At 39.8% G+C, this 24,064-nt stretch overlaps 1 protein-coding gene across 4 annotated transcripts in view; it reads left to right on the top strand.

Annotated features, from left to right (window-relative positions):
• The window catches only part of bsnb (bassoon (presynaptic cytomatrix protein) b), an 89,325-nt gene that overhangs the window by 11,571 nt on the left and 53,690 nt on the right, over window positions 1–24,064 (top strand). For all 4 annotated transcript variants that reach the window (XR_006106859.1, XR_006106857.1, XR_006106858.1 and 1 more), the window contains exons 2-3: window positions 881–1,271; window positions 22,826–23,704. Coding sequence is in view for 1 of the 4 variants with exons in the window: in XM_042507653.1 (XP_042363587.1) it covers window positions 881–1,271; window positions 22,826–23,704 (1,270 nt within the window). In the remaining 3 variants the exon portion in view is untranslated. The remainder of the gene's footprint in view (window positions 1–880; window positions 1,272–22,825; window positions 23,705–24,064) is intronic.

Raw genomic sequence — 24,064 nt, 5'->3', positions numbered from 1 at the left:
CATGACAAAACAAGGACTAAGTTGTTATGACAGTGAAAATCCTCCATTCCTGTTTAACTATTGGCAATAATCCCTCAGGGCCAGAATGAGCAAGAAAACCAAAAGTATACAGTGCTGTTGTCTGATACACTACCTTTGTTCCACCCTAAATACATGGCAAAGCCAGAACAGCTTCAAAGAACGAAAACAAACCACGACGAGCACTTCACAGAAACTGATAGAGGCAATATAAAATATTCAGCATTATATTATTATTATAATAATTATTATTATTGTTATTATTAATATATGTGGCGCTCATATTATCAAGTGAGAGTGTGCACACTGCTCGCCCGAGCAGTGCTTGAGCAGTGCAGTCTCGTCTGAGCTGCGTGTCAGCTGCAGCACATCTAGAGAAACGGTGCCTTGCCGTTTTTTGGTTTTTTTTTTACGCGTGACGTGCTGTTGGATTGCTAAATGTAGATTGCACCACATTCCCTTTACTTGAGTGCAACAAGCTCTTGCATTAATTTTATTTTGGAGAGACTTTATATCAGACTGTACAACATAGATTAACAATTAAGACTGGGATATTTTTTGTTGGGGAATAATGACCTGCTGTATATGGCAAGTTTTAAAATAATAGTTAGATCAATCAAAAAAATAATCAATAGATGAGAAAAAATAATCAAATAATAGGTGCAGCTGGTACCGAATCCTGGTAAATCTTACTTGCTCTGGTACAGGAGTTGAACCTGAGATATGTATGAAGTGTTATGGTTGCATTTTGGATGCCACCTGTTGTGCTGACTGAATGGTCCTGAAAAAGTGAACTTAGTTCAAAGGAATGTGTGTCACTAATTGTAATCATTTTTTGTGTTCTCTTTTCCATTTCTACCAGACCACCTCCGTCAGACCCGGGACCTAAAGCAGGAGTCCAGAGTGGTCATGGGACAGGGGACAGGTTGGCCTCCCACGACACCCCTCAGCATGCTGCACCTCAAGGAGAGCAGGGCCAGGGTCACGTGGCCAGGAAGAGTCTGCATGTGGATGTGGGTAGCAGCAGGACTGGAAGGTCCCCCTCTGTGTCCCCAGACCGAGGTAGCGTCCCCACCTCCCCTTACTCTGTGCCACAAATTGCACCCATGCCCAGCAGCAAACTTTGCCCCGTCTGCAAAACCACTGACCTGATGGGCACTGGGGACGACAAGCCGAACTTCAACACCTGCACACAGTGCCGCTCCATGGTGTGCAACCAGTGTGGCTTCAACCCCAACCCTCACCTCACAGAGGTAAGCATTGCCTAATACAAAACATATACTGTACATGGTATATATGTGAAGCCACCATGAGTATCTGCCCAGAGTTACAAACCCAGTCAGCGTTTGCCATGGTGTATTCACATGGAAAACAAATCATCTAAAACACAAACACAAAATGCTAAAAAAAAAAACAGAGCTGTTGTACTATCAACTGCACAGATTCAGGATGAATTCAAGCATTTGTATAGACTACCCAAAGGCTAAAGAGAGGAGAAGCAGTGGGTTGGTTGCATGACATTGACTTCCTGAGCACATGGTTTTCTGAATTAAATAAAATCTCAATATTTTTACAAACCTGTCCACAAACAACCGCAATGTTCTTCAGAGTCCTTGTAATTGTAATCAGGCTGAAAAGTCCTGCTTCAGAAGACAATCGGGCGTCTTTATGCCTTCAGGCTTAGTTTAGAGTAACATTATTCTCCGATGATGAGCCACATATATTGACATATACAGTGTGGAAGAAAAGTTCTGTTCCTTTACTTGAGTAAAAGTTCTAATACTGCATCTAAAAATTCTCTACTACAAATAAAAGTCCAGCATTCTAAATCTCATTAATGTAAAAGCATGTAAATATTTTCAGAGAAATGTGCTTAAAGCATTGAAATAACAGTACTCATTGTGCAGTAACATGTTCAGTGTTTTGCTCTTACATATAATTGTTTTTGGGTTAATACTGCGACTGCATTAATGTTGCATTTTACTACATGTTTAACCCTTTGAAACCTTAGTAAATCAGCTTGACTTCTTTAAAAATGATGGAAAGAAGACAATAAGCAAATTAAAAAAGAAATAACAAATTAGCATCAAATTAGTAAAAAGTTACAGGAAAATTACCTGAACAAGTGACATCAGTGCACACCTTTTATACATGCAGCATACTGGAACACAAAGTCTCTCACAGCAAGTGTGTCATTTAAAACGTGGATCAGAGTGGGTGATTCAGGTGCTTCATTTTGGCTTAATTTATCCTGTGGTAATTATTTCTCATTGACATTTGTGAGTAATGCTGTTGATGACTATTGTTGTCAAGTTGGCTGTGACTGGCTTGCAGGCTGGATCGCACCAACTGAAGCTGAGCGAGGATGTGAATTAGTTGCACGCCAATTGAGAGCTGTGAACTTCCCAGTTCTGGCCATTGTTCACCTTGATTGATGAAGTGTTTAATGATCTGGTGGGCTTATGATCTTTCATCCCCAAAGACCTGGTTGGTTATCTCGCAATTCTGTTCGCAGTAACATATTGGTCACTTCCTATTAGCTGTAATGAATCGTCTGCTGTTATCTTGAGCAAAATCTATTACAGCTGATGTTCACAGTAAATGTACACACAGCATTTGAACAAAGCTATCCTTTCTGACAGGCACTAGTGAGCATCCAAATCGTGCCCAGAGCCTCTCCCAAACAAAGCTTTTTATAACACAGCTGAACGCAGCACATCTCCCCATCATTCTCAACCATTTATATGCATCTAAACAGTCATCATTGCTAACAGGTAGCTGAGAAAGCCTATTGCCTTCATCCCAAAATAAATCACTTGCCTAATTTGAATTAGTCTATGCTTCGCTGTTACTGTGAGTCAAGTGTGGCTGTGTCATCTGTCACAAAGTTTCACGTCAACTCCAGTGAGTCATGTTGCAAATTGCAGCCAAGATGCAATGTCAGTTTAGCTGGCCTACATGCTATCAGAGTAAAATGATTTTTTAACTGTAGATGTGTGCATGTAACTGTTTTTACCAGTGTGTGTGTGTGTGTGTGTGTGTGTGTGTGTGTGTGTGTGTGTGTGTGTGTGTGTGAGGATGAATACACTGAGTGTGTGCTTGTGTGTATAAGGAGGGAGACTCCGCAAAAGTTGCAAGGAGGTAGTAGTGGGAGATGGAAGGACTAGAGAGAAATGCCAGTGCGTGGACCAAAGTGGAGACAGACAGTAAAGAATAGATCGTGGCAGGGAGTGAAGGAGAGCATGGCAGCAAAGAGAATGGCGGAGGTGGATGTTATGGGTATTTTTCAGCTCAGCCTTGGTGAGCTTGTCAGATGCTGACAGGGAGAGAGGCACTGAGGGGAAGCGCTCAGCCTCTGGAGACCTGAAGATTTACCCCCCTAACCTACTTAGCATGGATTGGGCTTTTGCCTCACTGCAGCAGATCTAACACAGCCTTATCACTCATCAGTGCAATTGATGATGGCCACGTTGTTTCAGATCAAGGTGATGGTAACGGTGAAGACGACTATGACTGGAATTACGATTACAGTGATGGCGAGGACAGACCCAGAGGAAAGGATAGTCATGCCAAGAAGGTTGAAGTAAAAACTTCCCTTAAAGCAGGAGCAGTTATTGTTGTACTAGTGATGAAGTGGAGACAAACAGTACTTTCAGGATTTATTAGGATGGCATTGATTTTTGCTTTTAAAGCTTGCTTTTTATTTTTTATTTTTATAGAACTTAAATTTTCATTTTTTGATTTAACAAGAGATGTGACAATTGTGAATATTGCACACAAATTTGTTTGACAAACAACAAACAAACAACAGTAATATTGTCTCTTGCAACTGCAACAAGTTGCAATTCAAATTCAATTCAAATTATTATTACTATTAATATTATTAATAATAATAATAATGCTAAAAACATAATGTAGAAAGAAAACTTATACAACTATGAAAATAAGATGGAAATGTGTAAAGATAGCAATAAAAACATATAGGGAAATACACCTGGTACCTGTCAGCGCTCTGCACTGCTCTCAACGCCCTCGATAGTACTTAAAATAACATACATTTCAAGGAAAAAAGAATTCTTAAAGAGTAAATACATAAAAAATAATAATAACTAAAGACTTAAACAAACAAACCAAAGAGGAAAAAAAACAGACGAAGGAAAAATGGGATCTCAATGGGTCCCAGATCAGTGGAAATTTCTCCTGCTTGCTAAAGTTGGTATTTTAACCATAAACTGGATAGGATAATACACTTTCCCACTGTAACATCACCCACTGGTTTGTGGACTCCAGTTTTGAAGCCTTGGGTTTGGCATTTAAACCCTTGCCATGATGGAGTTTTGGAGCGAGCAGTGATGATATCTGGATGAGAGGGTGAAGATAACCTGCTAGCTGCTAGCTTGGTTAGCACAGTACATTTATAGTTATGGTTAACTGATGAAATAAATGTTTATTTTTGGTTCCAAAAACAGGTTTAAAACCATTAGAACAAAGTGTACTTTGTGTAATAACTGAATATCCCACTTCTTATAGGGTATTTTAGTACAACCAAATGCCAAACAAGAATTTTTTTAGGTAACCAAAAAATAAAAAATCACTTCTGTGAACTGAAAACACACTGAAATAGATACAGCTATAGTTAGCTATTCTTTGTGAATGTCGGGTTATGCCATGGTTACCCGATGAATGATGATATTATACACCGGCAGACAGCCAAATGGCACCTGTCGCGTCTATGCAATATGCACAGGGGCGGCATCACTTGAGAATAGGACATGCGGGAGGGGAGGTGGATGGGTCCCACAAATGCGGACTTTGATACTGTCAGGTGTTGGCCTTCTGTTTGAAAGTGATGTTTTTTTCTACCATCCATGTTGCTGCCTGAACACAACCATGTGCTACATCATCCCACATTGTGCATTTGTTGACATCAAGGTAGTGAGCGTATACAACAGACACAGAGGGATATGTAACACAGCAAATGTAGATGCTGAAGTCGACTGACAGAGCTGCAACATGGGACGAGCTGCATTGAGAATGTGTTGTGTAATCTTGGAGATCTTGGTTTTGCAAGTGTGTTTTTGGATCCAAACAGTGTGTGACGTTAGTCAGTTAGTACTCATTCCAGTTTCATTGTCTATAGTCATCGCTCTTTATTTGTTCAGCCATAGTAATTGTTTACCTGCAACACGTGCAGAGACTGAATGCTGCTTCACACACAAGTGCATTGACGAGTGAGTCTGTTGTGTCAGCACTGTCTACCCTCTCTGTTGGACAAACAGCTGCTGGGTGATGGAAAGCGTATCACTTACTGTGCGCTGCTTGTAATTTTTCCCAGGGACAATGCCACAGTCACCCAGTTTGTAAAACTGCAAATTTAAGGGCTTTCTTTAAGTACTTTCATTTACAGTGAGCCATAGGCTCAGCACCATTGTTCCCTCTTTCTGTGACAGATAGTGACTTAACAGACATTTATTTCAATTAAAATCTTAAAGATCATTATTCCCCTGCAGTTCCAGGATTGTCTCAAGAAGACAGCACATATGTTAAGTCCAGGTTCACGTCCTGCTTTGTCAGAAATGAGTTTCTGTGTACAAATAGTTTCCAGACACTGATTGAACTGTCTCGGATTACAGGGATAATATGAGCAAAATCTGTTATTGAAGAGGATTTCCCCTCAAATTACAGAAAGATGGCAGTGCTGATTAAAATGTTGATAACCGAGGGCGATTCCATATTTGGATATTTTAGATTATGCTTATTCGCCACAAAGTCCCAAACGGTATCTCCAGCTTGGCATCAAAAGTATAAATTAGAGCAGTTTTTCTTTTAACATTTAGCAAGAAGCCACCTTATCAGTTGAATTGCTCATGGAGACAATCCCATTTCCTGTAGAATTGTTTGAGGAATGATAGAAAATGTTGAAATACTAGTCAGAGCTGTGTTAAACAGTCTGGTGATGGAAACGCAATGTAGAGAGAGACGTAAACAGCGAGTAACAAATGGGTGTTATATGCCACAGTCTGTTAGTGGGCTGTCAATCAAGCTGAGACGAAGAGGTTTATTTAGAAATGTTCGCTGAGAACGTGCAAGCAGCCATACACGTGAGCTTGTACTTACATGTGTGACGCAGACAATAGCATGATTAAAAAAATATTGAAAAAATAGCAATGAAGGCGACGTTTGATTAAAAACATTGTGATAAAAGGGGGAAGGATAGAGGCAGACAGAGTTAGAGAAACAAGACAGATTAGGAGACAGAGAATAAAACAACAGAGAACAAGAGCTCAGAGAGATAGTGAAAGTACCACAGACACTCCCCACTGTGTTCTCCCACCATCATACAGGGGAACATCTGCTTTATAATTGGTCCAATTTCTATTTATAGATCCTACCCTCCTTCTGTCTGCAACGATGGCCCGGTCCTGAGAAGCCACAGCTGAGAGAAAGAGAGCGAGAGCTGTGAGAGAGAGCTGTGTGGTAGCAGAGGGAGACAGAACAGGAGAGAAAAGCATCATCATAAATTAACCATAATAGTCAGAGTGTTCATACTAACACTATGCAACACTACATTGATTCAGCTCTGATAGCCGCAGTACAAAAATACAAAATATGGAGATAAATCAAAAAATAATTCTGGGGCACTTTTAAAAACAAAACTTTTTCTGTGCGCAGTTTGGTGTGCCTCTGCAGGATGAAGGCATCAGCGTTGCCAAAACACTCTGGAGATGGATTTGAAACACTCTTTGAACAAGTCATGAAATGATGACTTCTAAGTACTTGTGTTTGAGGAGCGCCTTGGAAGTGCTTCTTTTTCTCTTAACCAACAACCCCCACGCTGAGAAACAGTTTTAACAAATGCTCCCACACAAAAGACTCAACTAACGCACTCTTTATATCTCCTCTTCCCCGATCAAAATATATCAGGTAGGTGGCCACAGTTGACACTTGCACAAGATATATTTGGCAGCCGGACCAAGAAACGTGGCATCTATTTTAACCCTAAAAAACAAAACAATTTCGCACTTTAAAATGTTCAACTACGGTGACATAACTTAATATTTCATTGGTATGGGCACATTTATATTTTCCAATCGTGTTAACCGCTGGCTGTCATTGCCGTCTCCACTGTACCGAGCTGAGTGGTAAAGCTACAGTTATAATACTGGTATCATATGTAACTAGAGAACCTGAGGAATTGTGGGGTACCAACCATGTCATGCTAGCTTCTCAGCCAGTGGACTAAATAATGTTCAATGTTTTGCTAAATTTTGGGAGTGGAAAAATGGAATGTTATCAAGAGAGGAGAAGTGGCGTAACATCACGCAATGGAAACGCAGTGATCTTGAAATTGTGTTTTATCGACATACCGACATTTCGCTTAAGTTTTACCCAAATCTGTAATGGAAACCCACACCACAAAGGTTGGATGCAAAGGTAACACAGGTGCAGTTTGTATAATATGTCACACTACATCGTGCAAGTATTAAATTTAGCTGTGACTAAGAGCGACGATGAGTCACTCTGTTGGTCAGTCAGTCGAATGTTTCCGCTCGCTCCTCTCTGCACATGCACAGCTGTGGGATGCAGACTTATAGTAAGATATCTCCAAGTTTCTCAGTCAGAGTCAGAGGTGCTTTAGCTGACTGGGACTTTAATGTTGGCCAGGTTCTAATCCCAAGGCCCGAAATTGATTTTCTCAAGCTGCTACAGTAACACCAACCTGGGAGAACAAGGTGTTCACAGTGTCATAAGTAAACATCCTGTTATGTTTTCAAAGTGTTCTTGAAGTAACTTTGTAGGTTGTGAGTGTCTCAGGTACATTATTGATCTCAGTTTGAACTTTAACTTCTAAACTCCTCAAGAGTTTCCTGCTCACCTCAAAGTGAGAGCTCCTTCAGTTGTTTCATTGCATGCATATTGTTTATATAAGTGACCACATTAAATTCCAACATTATTCATGGTCTTATATTTGTTTGAGAGAGTCTACAAATACTAAGTGGAAAATAAATAAAAATAAATATGAACTTAAATGATGCGGTCATATCATTGAAGGATAAGTCCATTATACCTCGAGGGAGCCAGAGCCGGGTTCCTAATCCCCTCGAATTAATTCAAATATTTAGCATCAGACATCTCTAATCCCCCTCTAACTTTGCGTTATGTGGCGCATGAGATTCAGTGGCATCCAGAACTGGTAAAGAAGAAGAAAAAGGTGACAATGAGGTTGTTATATTGATCTCTAATATAGGCTAATATTTTCTTGAGCTTCACATGTTTAAGTTAAACATCAGTGAAGGACGTCGTGGGTTGCCATGGCTGACATACTGTATGTAAAACTGAATACAGATAATCAGATGTGATTTCTTGAGATTTCACTCTCATAACAAGTCGGAATGTTTCATATTTGAAAATACTGTTCTAGTTCAGGTCCTTGAGGGGGGAGGTTTGGGAATATTTCAGTTTCTTTGGGGTCGAGGAGTCAGTCTATCTTCTGCTTGGTGTGTGCTGGGAGATGTTGAAAAAATAATGAGTGAGTTTAATAATTTTGTCTATGAGACCAACTGTTACTCATCAAAGGTTTTGTAGAAAAATTTGCTGTTTAATTATTTGTGAGGACAAAGTGAGCTGTAGTTTCATTCTTGGTTTCCCACCAACAAGAGCCGGGCTGCATGTGTCATTTGCTGAGTTAGCAACTGAGGCACTTTAGAAAAAATTAAAACTGTTTTCCTCATTACACAAATAGTACAATATGTGAACTGTACTCTGATCAGCCAAAACATTAGTTTAGTCAAGTTTTTTTTTTGTTTTTTTGTTTTAGATCTTTATTTTGAACATGCCAAATGAAATGGGTTAATACAAAAAAACAGAATTTAAGCAACACCAGAATGTCCATTGGACATATTCAGTAATTCAGTAGTATTTTATGTCCAAACAGGAGTAGGAAGAAGTGAATCTAAAAAAGACAACTTAACTTTAAACATGAATATTCCCAGTATTCACTGTACACGCCTCGATCAAATTAAAAAAAGAATGCAGACAAAGTGAGAACAGATCAGTTGGAATAAACACACACACACGCACACACACACACACACACACACACACTACAAAACAAAGAAAATGCATCAATACAACAAAAAAAAGTCACACTATCAAAATCAGCCTACCTGTCTTGTCCCCTGTCTTACTGTCCCTGTTCTCCCTCTCTGTTCTATCATCTCATATCCCTTTAATATGTTTTAAAAAGATGTTTTTAAATTTGTTAAAAGCTCTACATTATAATCACTGATGCATTAATGTGTTTATGACTTTAATATACCAGTTTGTTAAGGTGAAGCTCAGTTGAACTATGGGCCTACTGCTGGGTAGATTCATTATTATTAATAATATAATTATTCTTGATAATGTATTAGTTGATTTATATTTTTATTAATAATCTTAATCTGTAAAGTGACTAAAGTGGTCCCATATATATATCGTGCAGTAAAAAGTACAGTATTTGAGTAAAAGTAGTCTACAAACTAGCATAAAATGTAAATACTTAAGTACATGAACCTTAAAATTGTACTTAGTTACAGTGCTTGAGTAGATTACTTAGTTAAATTCCAGCACTGTTGACATAAATGCAACTCTAGTCAATACAGGTTTAATGATAGCAGTTTTGAAGTTCCCCCTAGTTTTGACACTTTTTGTGGTAGACATTTCAACTTTATAAAAATAAAGATGTGTACTTTGAATGTAAATAAGGTGACAGAGTGCATTAAAAAAGCATCAAATTAGAGCTTGTTTATCAAAAGATTTTCCTGAGGGAAGACTCTCCAGGACCCCTCTACTGAGGTCATGTCTAAACCCTAAATATCCTCAAACCCTGAAAACACAATGGCTTTGGATATAAAACACAAAATGCTTACATCATAACACACAGTGCTAAAGAATAACTTATTACCCACCAACATTTCTCACTGCCCACCCCATTCAAAGCAGTCTAGACCCCGGCCTGATACTCTAATTCCTCTCAAATCATGTAAATTTTCTTTTATCTGAAACAAGTTTTGGATACTATTAGGTCGTAGTTGATTTTCAGCTCTGGTCATGATTTGAGCCGTTCTGAAATCAACCACATCTTTGAACTTGAAGGCTTTTAATTTGATAAAGAGTGTGTTTGTGTGTTCTCTGTAAGTTATTTTGTTTACAGCTCTGTGGCTATCTTTTTTAAAGAATGAAAATTGGATTTGTGTTTGTGATGTGAATGACATTGATCATCTCTTTACAACTCAATGTTCTGCTTAGAAACCTTAAGTCCTGGCATTCATGTGGATGCCACACAACATGCAACACTCACCCAAACACCACTGCAGACCAAGAACACCCCTTCATAGCAACACCTCTTCCAGATCCCCCCCCCCCAGCAGGACAATGTGCCATGTCACACCAAAAAAACTGCTCAAGAATGGCTCGAGGAACGTGACAAAGAGCTCAAGGTGTCGACCTGGCCTCCAAATTTCCCAGATCCCAATCTGATGGAGCATCTGTGGGACATGCCAGTATCCCAGATGTCCTTTGTCCATACCTTGACAGGCCAGAGCCAAGTCAGATTTCACAGTGTGGTTTCCTTGGACTGGATTTGGCTCTGACCTGTTGAGGCATGGATACAGGACCCGTGGGGGGAGTCCTGTGGGTTGCAAGGTAGGGCCTCCATGGATTGGATGTGTTCCAGTAAATCCCACAGATGCTCGATCAAATTGGGATCTGGGGAATTTTAAGGCCAGGTTGACACCTTGAACTCTTTGTCACATTCTTCGGGCCCCTCTTGAACAGTTTTTGTGCTGCGGCATGCTGCGGCATCGTGTGTTGTCCTGCTTGGGGGCCACTGCCATTGAGGAGTCATTACCAGGAGGGGGGATACTTGGTTTGTGATGGTGTCTGGGTAGATGGTGCATAGCATGTCGCATCCACATGAATGCCAGGACCCAAGGTTTCCCAGCAGGACAACAACAACAACAACAACAAGATGATCAATTTTACTTACATCACTTGTTCATGGTTTTAATGTGGTGGCTGATAGGTGTTAATTCAAATAATTATTATATAGATATAATACAAATGTGTTAGATGTATTAGCCATTTGACACCTGAGCTTGATTTCTTTCAAAAACACTAGAAGACAATGTACAACTTAAGAAGAAACTACCCACAATTAGCAAGAAATTAGTATAAAAAAACAAAAAAAAACAAAGCATGACCGAAAATTAGCTCAAAAACATCAGAAAGAAACGTTAAAACAAGGAAATGACTTTGAAATTTTTTTTAAAAAAAATAAATGTGCAACTATGATAATATGAAATATCGTTTTCTGTAAGTTTTTCCCAAGCTTATATAAAAATATTTTCTAAATCTACTAGATCTTGCAATTTGTGTACATTTTTTTTGCCAAGTTTCTCATTGCCTTTTTTCTTGTGTTGTCAGAAACCGCACCAATCTGAATGCATAAGAAAAATGATGTCTCTCCAGGTTTCAAAGGGTTAAAAAATCGAATCATCTAAACTGTTGACAAAACCTCAACACTTTGACTTCTTGGATGACACCTGATCAAACTTGGAAATTAAATGTTATCTTAACATGTAGGCTTAAACACGTGCTTTAAAACTTTTGTTTTTAGAAATCTATAAAACAATTTACTGCAAAGTTTCAAAAGAAACGTGAGACATGAAACTTTTTGCTAAACACGTGCAGTTTGTCCAGTTTACTAAATCACCATAAAGAAAACGTTAGTGTTTGGGCAACAGTGCTCTCACACAATGCACCAGGCTGTGATCACAGACTGGGGCTTTAAGTGGACAAACAGGATGAACTGGGTCAGGAATCCAGCTGAGACACTACATGTTGAATTTTGCATATACCAAAATATTTCGCAATGAGAACTGCCAGAGACTAAATCTGGGACACTGGTGTGATTATTATTACCCTGCAACTCACTGCATTTAAAGTCCCAGCTTGCTATAGTCAGTTTGGCTGTGCTCTCCATCGAGGGAATAATAGGAATCATCACATTTGTCAGAGTGTTTGAATTAGATGGTGCACCTGTTTCTCTGTTTCTACTTTCTTCAGTCCATTTTTCTAAATTTGCAGTGAAACACAATTAGACAGGATAAACACATTGGAAGCTCACTTTGCGCAACATGGTGATTTATTATTTCGTATGCAACAAACAATTTAACTTACCTAACTATATACAGCTCACATTATATGTATATATCAACATAGCAGCATCACTGTTACACCTTGTCAGATATATTGTAGTGATTTGTTTGTGTCTCTTTATTCTGCTAGTGCCTTGAGCTGGGATGACTTTTTGCAGTAGTAAATTCTTTGTTCTTTTAGGTCAGACATGTTTATTCACTCACTTTATAGGCTCCCTATCGTCTTTAAAATTCAACTGACTATTAGGACTGCACCATATAACACTTTCTTTTGTTGTTTGTTTTCATTACAAGTCAGTATATATTTTATATATTTCGATCGGGCCACAAAAATAAGCTGCTTGAGCATTGTCCCTGGGGCACTCTTTAGCATCTGTAGCACCCTGTTTAGACCTGGCATCAACATGCTTCTCGGCTGATCGGATCACACCTGGATAGCGCTAAATACAGGTATAAACAGCCACCAAGACACATTTCCGATCCGATTGCTCAAACCACTTGTGGTTTAGACAGTCTGGGATGCATTTACCCACATATGTATTGTAGTATAAAGGCTAACACCATCCTAGTATGTAACTTTGTATTCAGTTGGATCATGTACAGCGAGTGGGTTTTTATTGCAAAATGAACCTCGACAGGGTTATGCAGGACCCTGACATGACACGATAAACTTTTACAGTAGGTACTCTTGTAAACAACAGCACAAAAAGTTGAGAAGACACTGTAACACAGTCTCTACAAAAGTCAAAAATTAAAAGCTTCACGAAAGCAGCAGCGGATCTTTTGCAGGGATACAGTAAAGTATTTCTTGTGATTACACCACACAGACATTTATTACATTGTGTCCTGTGCTATATACAGTATCAAGATATAAAGTAAAACACTCTGTAACACCGGGGCTCCCGCTGTGCCTGACATTGCACCTGCACTGATGTAGAAGACACTCAACTATTCCTATGCACTTAACAAACAGCATGAATAGAAATTTAACAGTGATTTTTCACAACCACTCATAATTTCCGCTGGTCTTCCTTTCTTTTTATGAATGTCGTTCCCTGCCTGGCAGTGTTTAGGAGTAAAACAGATGTGTTTTATTGAGATTGTACTTGTGTAGTTGTTTGTAGCACTGAATGGGTGAGCAGAGGCAGAAAGAGACAAATTGACAGGAAGAAGGAGAGAGAGGGGGGAGAGAAAGAGAGAGGCACTGGGAGGAATTTCAATTTCTTTTGGCCCAATTTGCAAGGAATTGATAAACCGCTGCATTCCAAGCACCCTGATCCCCAAACTGCAGTGCTCAGCTGCTGTACGTACTGCATGGTGATACCGCATTGTGATCCCCGAGACAGAGCTTCCTCCTTTGTCTGCGTTCTTGTTCGGTTGAAGTTTGTTTCTGTCTCGGAGCGTGTTCTTTACCCTGCTTTCCTGGGGAATGATGGAGCGCATGATGTCTCACTCCTGTCAGCAAACGCAAACTGGAGAAGAGAAAGTGGATAACTCTGTGCACCTGTGTGATGTGTGTAGTGTTTCATCTCAAAACATGTGGGGTGTGTGTGTGTGTGTGTGTGTGTGTGTGTGTGTGTGTGTGTGTGTGTGTGCGCAGAAGCCTTCTACCTCTCTCCTCGGCTGTCATTATTGTTTTCTTCTGCTCCTCACACTTAATGGGATCTTTCTGTGGTCACAGGGATGGTGTTTGGACCTCACCAAAAATAGTCAAATCGTTCGCTCAAAGCATCAATTTGTGATTCACTTGTAAACAACTTTTTTGCTCCATGATCAAGAATCAAAACGCAGGACTGAAATCAGTTTAACTCATTGACATGTATTTCACTGTAAACATGGAGTGAGTCTCGACGACATCTAATGTTTTACTGATGCTGCTACTTTAATAACGGCAATAAAGACAGGAGTTAACTCACTGATTTTCAATTATGAAAAAATTCAGATTTTCTGTCTATAACTCAAACTCTGTGAGTGTTCATAAAATGGTTGCATTAAAAAGAATTACAGCTTGGATGGGCAAAGTAACAATATCTAACCTGTATCATTCTTAAGGTGTCAGTTACGGCAGCATGCTCAGTGGCCCTGGTATACACAAGGCAACTTACATCGTGAAACCAAAAGTCAACTTCAGTTATTTCAACCACATAATGTTGTTAATGGCAAACATCACGTGTTATAGTCTTCACAAGACGTAGCTTTACTCATTAAGTTACTGAAAAAACATAGTTATTTCAACCCAGATCATTAATTGTTTGATCAGTTGTGATCGTGAAATATTTTTATTGCCTAAACATAAAGTGGTTTTGTTGGCAAAACCTCTGTTTCCCATAAAGACGAAAAATTATTGGGCAGCTGTTTTGATAATCATTTAATCATTCAATAAGCATAAATGCCAAACTTTTTCTAGCTCCAATTTCTCAAATGTAAGAAATTGCTGCATTTTTTTTTAAATTAACTGAATATTTTTGAATTTTAGACTGTTGGTGGGACAGCTGAAGACATCAGATTGGGCCTTAGGAAACTGTGATTATGTTAAAGGTGTTTTTTCATGTTTTTCTGAAATTTTACAGCAAGAAAAGAAAAAAAATCATTAATTAAAAATAATCATTAGTTGGAGCCCTAGCTGATATGATGAAGAGTATCACATCTTACCCAAATCAGCATAACATGTAAATATGTGTGTGTGTGTGTTGCCAAGCATGCTTTGCGCTCATTATTTGATCCATATCCAAGTCTCTGTGGGCATTCGCTGCTAAAAGGTTCTATTTCTGGCAGCAAGATGTTGTTCCTCATGAAGCCACGTTGCTCGAGCATCCTGTTGGCAGAGATCTCACAGAACTGTGGGCTCCTGTTCCAGCCTATGACCTCTGATGTGCATCATAACATTGCAAACACACACACACACACACACACACACAAACACGCACACAGACACATTTAGCAAACTAAGGCAGGAACTGGATCCATGTATGAAAGCAAGGCCGGATGAGAGCCATCAAAAATGTATACTTGAGATGGCGATGGAGGAAGAGTGTAGAGGGAGTGGTGTGATTGGAGAGATAAGGAGGGGAAATAAAGATGGGTGAAGGAGAACAAGATGGAGGGTTGCAATAGAGAGCTGATCGAGAAGGAGAGCAGGAGACAGAGTGTGCAGTGCGCTTGTTTTTTGCTGATACAGATCAGATTTCATAAAGATCCACATGATTGCCTCATAACAAGGGGGATGCAGAGAGGAATGAGATGGAGAGATGAGGCGGAGGCAAGCAGAGACACGATGAAATTGATAAATAGCTGCTCGCCCTCCCCACAGTTGCTTTCTTTGTTTTTCCCGTTTGTTTTTTTCCCCACAATTGGCTTAATATGATTATCCTAACAGTAATTTGTAAAGAGAAAAAAAAGTCAAGGACAATAATAATGATGGAAAGAGGAGTTCCCACTTGTGAGTCCAGTGTTGGCTGGTGTTGTGTTGCTCTAGTGTTGTGCTTATTTCACTGTCCACATTACTCTGACTGTCCCCAGGGTTCAGCTCTGCTCCCGGCTTCTCAGCTTCCCTGACTGACAGTGAAAACCGCGGCCTTATCACTCCTTATACTGAAGATTGGCAGGGGGCCAGGCGCAAGGCTAAGATGCTGCTGAGCCTGTGACTTACTGAATGACTGACCGACTGAATGAGAGACTTGGAAACAGACTGAGAAATACTGGAAGGCAGGTGGAGTGATTGCTAAACATTTTTAAGCAGTGAACAGTACAGTTTTGAATGAAAAGCTGCAGGGCAGATCAGGCTGGGACGGTGCCTTGAGCGGCTGCCCCTGGAGGGAGCTTGGCTTGTTGCTGACCTGTTTGCTAGGACCAGACTGTTTGCTAGGACCAGGCGCTGGATGAGTCTGTGCCGGAGGCTGTGTCTGAGGAGGGGTCTGTGTTGGGGTTCAGGCTGAGTCGAAGCATCAGGTTTAATATCTGGTTGGCTACATAAGAAGGAGACAGGCAATCAAAAGGTTTCTGTACTTACAGGGATATTTCACTGATTTTCAACCAGCTTTGTATTAAAACAATGTGGGTAGTACGTGTAGATGAACTGTGGTAAGCTGCCCTCAATGTAATCAGTGCCTAGATATCCCTCCTCCCCCCACAGCAAAACTCCTCCAAATGATGTAAAATACGTCAGTTTCCCCCAGCTCTCGAGCTTTTGCTCGAACTAAAGGCTATACTTCCACATTTTCCACCACCTGTGACGCCAACAGCGCGGACAAAGAGTATACAGCTGATCAACAGAGTTACCCGCCCCTCTTCTCTCAAACTCCGACCGAAATCCGACAAAACGGTAAAACTAGGCAGTGTTGATCGTATGTAAATCAAGATTATGTCACTGCACTGCCTGTTTGTCTAGAAACATATTTAAACACTTTGTTTAGCTGTAATAGCCAGAGATTGAGAGCAGGGAGACGGCGTCATACTGCTTCCTGCGCAGTGAAAATGGAGGCGGAAAAAACAGAGATCGGTAAAACTAAGCAGCACTGATCAAATATAAACCAGATTCTGTTACTGAGTTGTTTCTCGCCTAAATGTTTTCAGAAACATGTTTGAGTTCACTGTTTAACTGTAATGCGAGATTGCTGGCTGCCATTGTTTCAGTTGGACCAAACCACATTATGTCACCAACCAGCATGAGTGTCTGGTAAGCCGTGATTCATTCTGGTAGTTGTAGGATTTCTAATTCTTGGGCAAAAAGCGTCATTTTCTCTGTTCTCAGCTGCGGCAACATTGATTTCAAAAGTTTTTGCATCTTTCTGCTGCAGATGCAGATTAGTGTTATGTCAGAACTCTCTTTATATCAGTGAAATACTTCTTTGGGCGGAGTCTGTTTTTTCATATCTTCATACTTTCCTGACATTTCACAGGAGCATATGATGTATGACTGTGTTTGTGTAAAAAAAAAAAAAAGCAAAAGCTGGGCTGCTGGTGATAGAAATTTGTTGAATTGACAGCACTTTGATATTCAGCAACAAAGCTCACTGAGTCAGTGGAGCACCAGAATAAAAGGAAAGTCCGTTGTGTAAGTCTTGTCTTTTTTTTTTTGCTGCTGGTTAATGAGTGTCAGTCTTTCGAAAGCAAAATTAAACGAAACTGACATGACATGATTCCTAATTCAAAACTAAACAGAGACAAAATACAACTCACTAAAACTGTCTCACTTAGTTTTTTTATTGTTCCAATATTCACCAACTCTGGTTTGATCGAAATGAACCATTAATTCACCGAGTTAGATGTGCAAACACGCTGGCTCTACATGCTGTTTTTCCTCGCTGTCTCTCTGTGCCGTTGCTGGCCAGCTTTTTACTAGTCCTGTAATGTTATCCCCACCACTTAGAGTCCCCATGTTTTGCAGCTCAGCTGCCTGTTACACCAGTAGAGACCGGCCCCTGGTGGTGCATTACCTCATTACAGCATCTCCGTTTCAATTTACTTCTTTATTTACGAGGAGTGTCTGTTTTTGTGACAGTACTGAAAATCATACCTTCAAGGTTTGTAAATACCCTGGTATACAATTTTGGTTTCAATTGGGTCAAGTTTCAGTTAATTTCGACTTGGTTTGCTTGTCTCAGTTTATTTTTTATTGTTTAAAAATGTTTATTTTAGGTTTAGCTTTTATTAGTTCCAGTATTAGTGTTTTTTTAATGATATAGAGGTATTTATTAGAGGCAAGATTTAATAAATTGAAAATAGTTATACAAAACAAACAACCTTTTGTGAGGGCAATACATGACAGTCTCAGTGGACACATGCACCAATGCCTCCTCATGCTTGTTATGTTAACAAATTCAAACAAATTGACAAAGACTAAATATTAAGACATTTCTTCTCTATATTTTTATTTTATTTTAGATAGTTTTGTAAAGTCACAATGTAAGTTCAGTTAGTATTTTAGTTTTTTGTTCAGTTCTTGTTAACTATAATAACCTTGGTAATAAACCCAAGCCTTTTGTACTTCTGACTATACCAGTGTAGTCTGACGAGTCCTCTGTTGCCACATCTAATGGTAATGTCAGGGCATACTTAACACACCAAGTACATTTGACATCACCTCATCAACCACTGGAGGCCAGTGAAATTAGTGTGGTTCCAGACTTCTTAATCATTGCCCACATCTCAATTTTCCCAGTAATTCAAATGGCGAATAATTATTAATGAGTAATGAAGTGAAAAGAAGTGGCAGTTCAGTTTGATTATCAGACCACGGCAAAATTAGGTGTTATCAGCTGGGGTTAACTTACTGTTTTAGCAGAGTTCTTGTTCAATTGAAAGTCAAAGCACAGTGAGTCAGCGTTTGGAGATATGTGGAGCAATACTTCACTTTAGGTTCAGTGACTCATACCACTGTAGCTTAACTGTGAAGTGACAACTACCGTGTTAGCTTGTGTGAAATGCTTTAACAAATAATACATGCTCTAGACAGTCAATAGCCTTTTGTGATTAAAACCTAAGAAGTAAAACAGCAATTATACATTACAATGTGACAACAATCTAGAATGTAATCAGCATACAATCACAAATACTAGAGCCAAACATATTTAAAGGACCTTTATATATTTAACTGGCCAAATCTCTTATAGTGATCGCAGTTGTCAAAATGATCACTATAAGCGGATGATTATTATGAAAGATGTTTTAAACTTTGTCTATGAGGGTTGCTTCAACCCCAGGTGCTTTCTCTGTGTGCATCGCTTTTTTGTCTCCATTATTAGTAGTCATGAATGTTTCTTGTTCCCTGAGAAGAGTATACAAGATAGCCTGAGCAACATCAAGTTTCACTGCTGCATCTAGTTTATAGCAGTTTGTCAACAGACCAAATTGGAATCTATATTTTTTCTTTTGTTTTTTTTTTTTTAAGTTTTTAGAGTGATCCAGATTGAACATCTGTGTAATTTAGCAGATTTTTTTTGTTTGTTTTTGCTTGTAATGTGATACAATAACAAAAACAATATTCATTTAAGATAACTTTTTTTCTTTTAATATTCAGAGGTGTCGTCACAAATCTGTGCCTAAGATTCAGTGTGGGTCTGCTCATAAGCTTCGAGAAGAATACGTTTTAATTGAGAGAAAACGACAATCTCTTAGTTGTCGTGATTTCAGTGTACATGCAGCACCAGCCTCAGGTAGTCCTCCTGAAATAGACAGGTAACTATAAGGCAAAGTATCATTTGAGCAAAATATAAAAAACTATAATCAGTGTAACTTTATGTTATTTTATTTTTTTATTTTTTTATTTTAACATCTCTGTGCTGGTGACAACTTTATGTTTTGGGGTTGTCTGTCTATCTCAAAATCATGAACATGATAGCCTAAGAATGCCTTGAGGGAATATTTTCATATTTGGATTCAATGATAAAATGACTTTGGAGGTAAAAAGTCAAGAGCCACTGTGGGCTCTCAAAACACCGTCATTTTTGTCTGTGACACAAGAATTCATATGCTTATGATGACCAAATTTCACACACATATCTAATAGGACAAATTGATGAAGTGATAATATTTTATATCCAAAAGGTCAAAGGTTAACTTCTAGCCATTACTCAACACCATAACAGAAGGGGAGACATTTGGTTGAATACAGACTTAGTGACGCTACTCTGAGTGACCACTCAGGGTGTAACAATCCATTGATCTGGATCATATATCTTTCAGTGATTAGCAATGTACTGTGGTCAACAATGACGTACCTGGACAGGCATTTCACTAGTTAGCTTTTAGCAGCAACACAGCAACATAAGCTGCTCTGTTTCAACAATGTAATACTGAGAAAATGTGCAAAAAAAGTCTGAAATTCAACCTTGCTGTTCTGTCGCTAAATGCAGTAACTTAAACCAGCTGTGAGTAAGAAAAAGTGTAAATAATAGATATAAATTAAGATAAACTGCATTAGTGGACAGGCTAATTTATGCAACGTTAAAGTGCTGAAGCTAATACTGCTTGACTGGCAAAAAAAATGCAAAAAGTTTTTTAAAAATTAACCCAAATTGCAAAGGACAAAAAAATTGGAGAAAAAAATTGTCTTTAAAATAAATAAATAAATACATTAAATAAAACATTCCTGATTTTTTTTCCTACAAAGGTCTGGGCTAAGTCCCAATATCTTAATAGAAACACCCTTGGTTTTAACTAATTGCACTTTATTCTTGTAATATGTATAATTTTTTTTTTAATTTTAATTGAAAATGTGATAATTTCTCTTATGTGCAGTCCTTGAACTAATGACTAAGAAGAAATCTGGTCCTAGTGGCTGGACCAGTTGGGAACCAATGTCATAGATGAGTTTTTTGGGTTGTTTTTTTCTTGCGTGTGTGTGTTGTTTGTGAGCTTGTGTGTGAATCAGTCTCCCGTGGCCACAGGCTTGCAGAGGCATTTGATACAGCAGAAGTGAAGATATCTTTTTGCACTTTCAAACCTGGCTTTGGCAGTTCCCAGAGTACTGAAAACTCTCAGCTGAAGACGAACCAAAATCGCTAGGAATCCACCCTTACAGGTTGAAAGGGATCTGTTTTTTTTTTTTATCTAAGGGTATAAAGGAGAAAGGCGGTGTCCAGCCCTCCCACCTCACTCTTTGTGCCCCAGACCTCCAACCTAGCCCCAGCCCTCACGCAACCTTTCTCTGACTACATTTATAATGCATTAAGGCATTATGTAATGACCACGAATCCAAGACAGCTACAATAGTGTGGCAGCTGTCAAAGCACCGGGATGCCAATTACCACGTATGGCCATGTGCCATCACCAGGGCCTCTTCCTGACTTTCACCTTCTTATGTGCGTATATGCAGCTGAAGATAGGAGAAGCAAAGACATGACGGAAATGACAACAGCAGGAGGAACAAGAGGAGAATGGTAGGAGGATTTTAATGAGAAAGGGAACATGTTGTGCAATGAAACTAAGAGAAAGCAAAAAGGGAAGAGACACAGAGAAAAGATGCGAGGGAAGATACAAAATCAGGGGCAGCCATGATTTGTTTGAGAAGCCCAGAGTTCACTTCGTCTGTCAAATTTCCTTCACATTTGTTTGTGGGTAAATGATGTTTACCAATAAAAGTCCATGCAGAGGCATGGGAGCGCTTAAATCCTTCCTCAATGAGATATTTCACATCATTCACAATTATTCTCTCATTCAATCATTTTCCAGACACAATGTTTCCTATTCAAAGCAGGCTGGAGGCTGTCCCAGCATGCACTGGATGAGGGGAAGGGCAGGCAGCCAGTCAATCACATTAACAGACCAACACACTCATGTTCACATTCACACCCATAGGCAATTTAGAGTTTGTTGGTTCGTTTTACTTGAATCTCTGTGGACAATGGAAAGAAAGTGGAGCTTCCAGTAAACACAGAGAGATGCAGGGAGAAGATGCAAACAGCAAAGTTGCTGTGTATTTTTTAGCTGCTATTGCCCTGTCTGATAAATCATTTTATCAGAGGTTTCAAATTTTGAGAAATATATGCTTTCTTGCAGAGTTACATTAGAAGATATCATTCTCGTGTACGGGAAACATGAAGCTACCACCCGCAGCCAGTTAGCCTAGCATACATCTAAATAAGAGCCAATAAACATATTATCCAGTTTGTCAAACTATTTCTTGAACTCCCATAGACATTTTTGAGTCATTCTACAACTTATGTCTACTTTGGTCTGGTTTTTTTTTTTCTTTTTTTGTCTCTTGTATGATCTTTTGTCCAGCGCCTACTTTTTTATCGTCTGGGTGTGCATGCTTTTGTAAAACATTTTGGTCTTAAAACTATTAAAAATGTAACCCATATTTGGAAGAATGTACTGATATCAATTGACAACCCTAAAGGCTGAGACCATACAGACATTAGGACCAAAAGCATATTTAAGGGTGGAGTCACTTGAGTGACTGTCTAGGTTTAGGCATCGCTACAGTCTGTGAGTCAGATCCACCCCTCACTCCTCCACAGCTCCAACCACTCGTCCAAATATGGTCTGTCCCCAAAAAGCTAAGATGGCAACGGCCGAAATGTCAAACTTGAGGCTTCAAAACAGCAGTCCACAAATCAATGGGTGACAGTAGCTACATCTGTTATTTATACAATATTTTCAGTAAAATAACGCTGACATTTCATTCCCATTACCAAACGACTTTTCAATCACACTAAAAGTGATGAAAATGGCATTTTGTGACATAAAAGAAAATCGCATGATATGATAATGTCTGTTTCAGCATTAGCAGGCTACAACACAGAATGTACAAATTAAAATTGTTTTTCTAATTATAGGATACATTTCATTAAAATGGTTATTTATGTGTAATTTGTTTTTTTAAAATAACATAGACATAAGACATGAGACAGAAATATACGAAAAAATCACACATAAAAGTCTACTTTTTATTTAACAATAATAATGACTGAGCCATGATTGTTTTTGTATGTTACTTTTGGCATCAATTAAGTGTGACAAAAATAAAAAAAATATGAATATGTTATTTTGTTTTCCTCTTTCTGACAGAGACACAAAACTAACAAAAGTTGACCTTTATACACTGAAAGTTGAAGGTTAGGCACTTGAGCTTACAGTTTTTTGTTTTTCTTTTTATTCCACAGGTTCAAGAGTGGCTGTGTCTGAACTGTCAGATGCAGAGAGCATTGGGGATGGACATGACCACACCGCGCTCCAAGAGTCAGCAACAGATACACTCTCCTTCTCATGCAGCCAAACCAGAACTTAAACCTGATGCTTCGACTCAGCCTGCACCCCAGACACAGCCCCCTCCCCAGACGCAGCCTCCAGCACAGGCTCACCCTCCAGCACAGGCCCACCCTCCAGCACAGGCTCACCCTCCAGCACAGGCTCACCCTCCAGCACAGGCTCACCCTCCAGCACAGGCTCACCCAGTGCCTGGTCCCACCAAACAGACTGGTCCAGCTGGCCCAGGTCAGCAACAAGCAAGGCTCCCTCCTGGGGCAGTCGCTCTCCCTGGCATGGCCAAGGCCCCTTCTCAGCCTGATCTGTCCCGCAACTCCCCTGCCCATCAACCCCAGCACCCCCGCCAGGACCAGACTCGCAGTGCGGGGAGCTCCCCTTCACGTCAGCCCCCGCCTCCAGAGCAGACTTTTGGAAAGCTGTTTGGCTTTGGTGCTTCTCTACTTAACCAAGCCAGCACTCTCATATCTGAGACTACTCAACCCCAACAACAGCCCCCAAAAACAGCCCCTAAACCAGGGGGACCTCCTGGTCCAGGGCCCGGGGCAGGTAAACCCTCAGGACCTCAGCCTGCACAACAAGGGCCTCGAGGCCCTGCTCCGCAGCAACAACAGCAAGCTCCCCCAGACTCCTCTCAACCCAAAGCCTGCTGTCCTCTCTGCAAGACGAACCTCAACATCGGCAACACGGCAGAACAACCCAACTACAACACCTGCACACAGTGCCACCAACAAGTGTGCAACATGTGTGGATTCAATCCCACTCCACACCTTGTCGAGGTAAGATTTGATCTGATTGGCTCACAACTATAACAAAGTGTCTGCAACGGCTTCCAGACCATGGATTCGCCAAATGAAATGATTTATTGACGTGTTTCTGTGAAAAATGCTGTGTCATAGTGCAGTTGAATGGGTTGTGCTATTATCCATTTGTGGCCACTGGGTCTTGGAGTGAATGGCTGCAACTTAGAGGGGACTCTTGTGGGCCTGAATCAGGTATTTGCAGGTGCTGTCAATTGGTCAGCAATGGTTTCCTTTTGCTCTCCTCTGTGAGGTTCTTCGTGATACTCTTTTTGTCTGTCTGTGCTGATTCTTATTGTTCATTAGTGTTTTTTTAAGAACAGTCTATTATTGTGGGCT

The sequence above is a fragment of the Plectropomus leopardus genome, chromosome 2 (genome assembly GCF_008729295.1).
Source record: "Plectropomus leopardus isolate mb chromosome 2, YSFRI_Pleo_2.0, whole genome shotgun sequence".
NCBI lineage: Eukaryota > Metazoa > Chordata > Actinopteri > Perciformes > Serranidae > Plectropomus > Plectropomus leopardus.
Note: the sequence above shows the minus strand (reverse complement) of the source record. Positions and strands in the feature narration are given on the sequence as shown.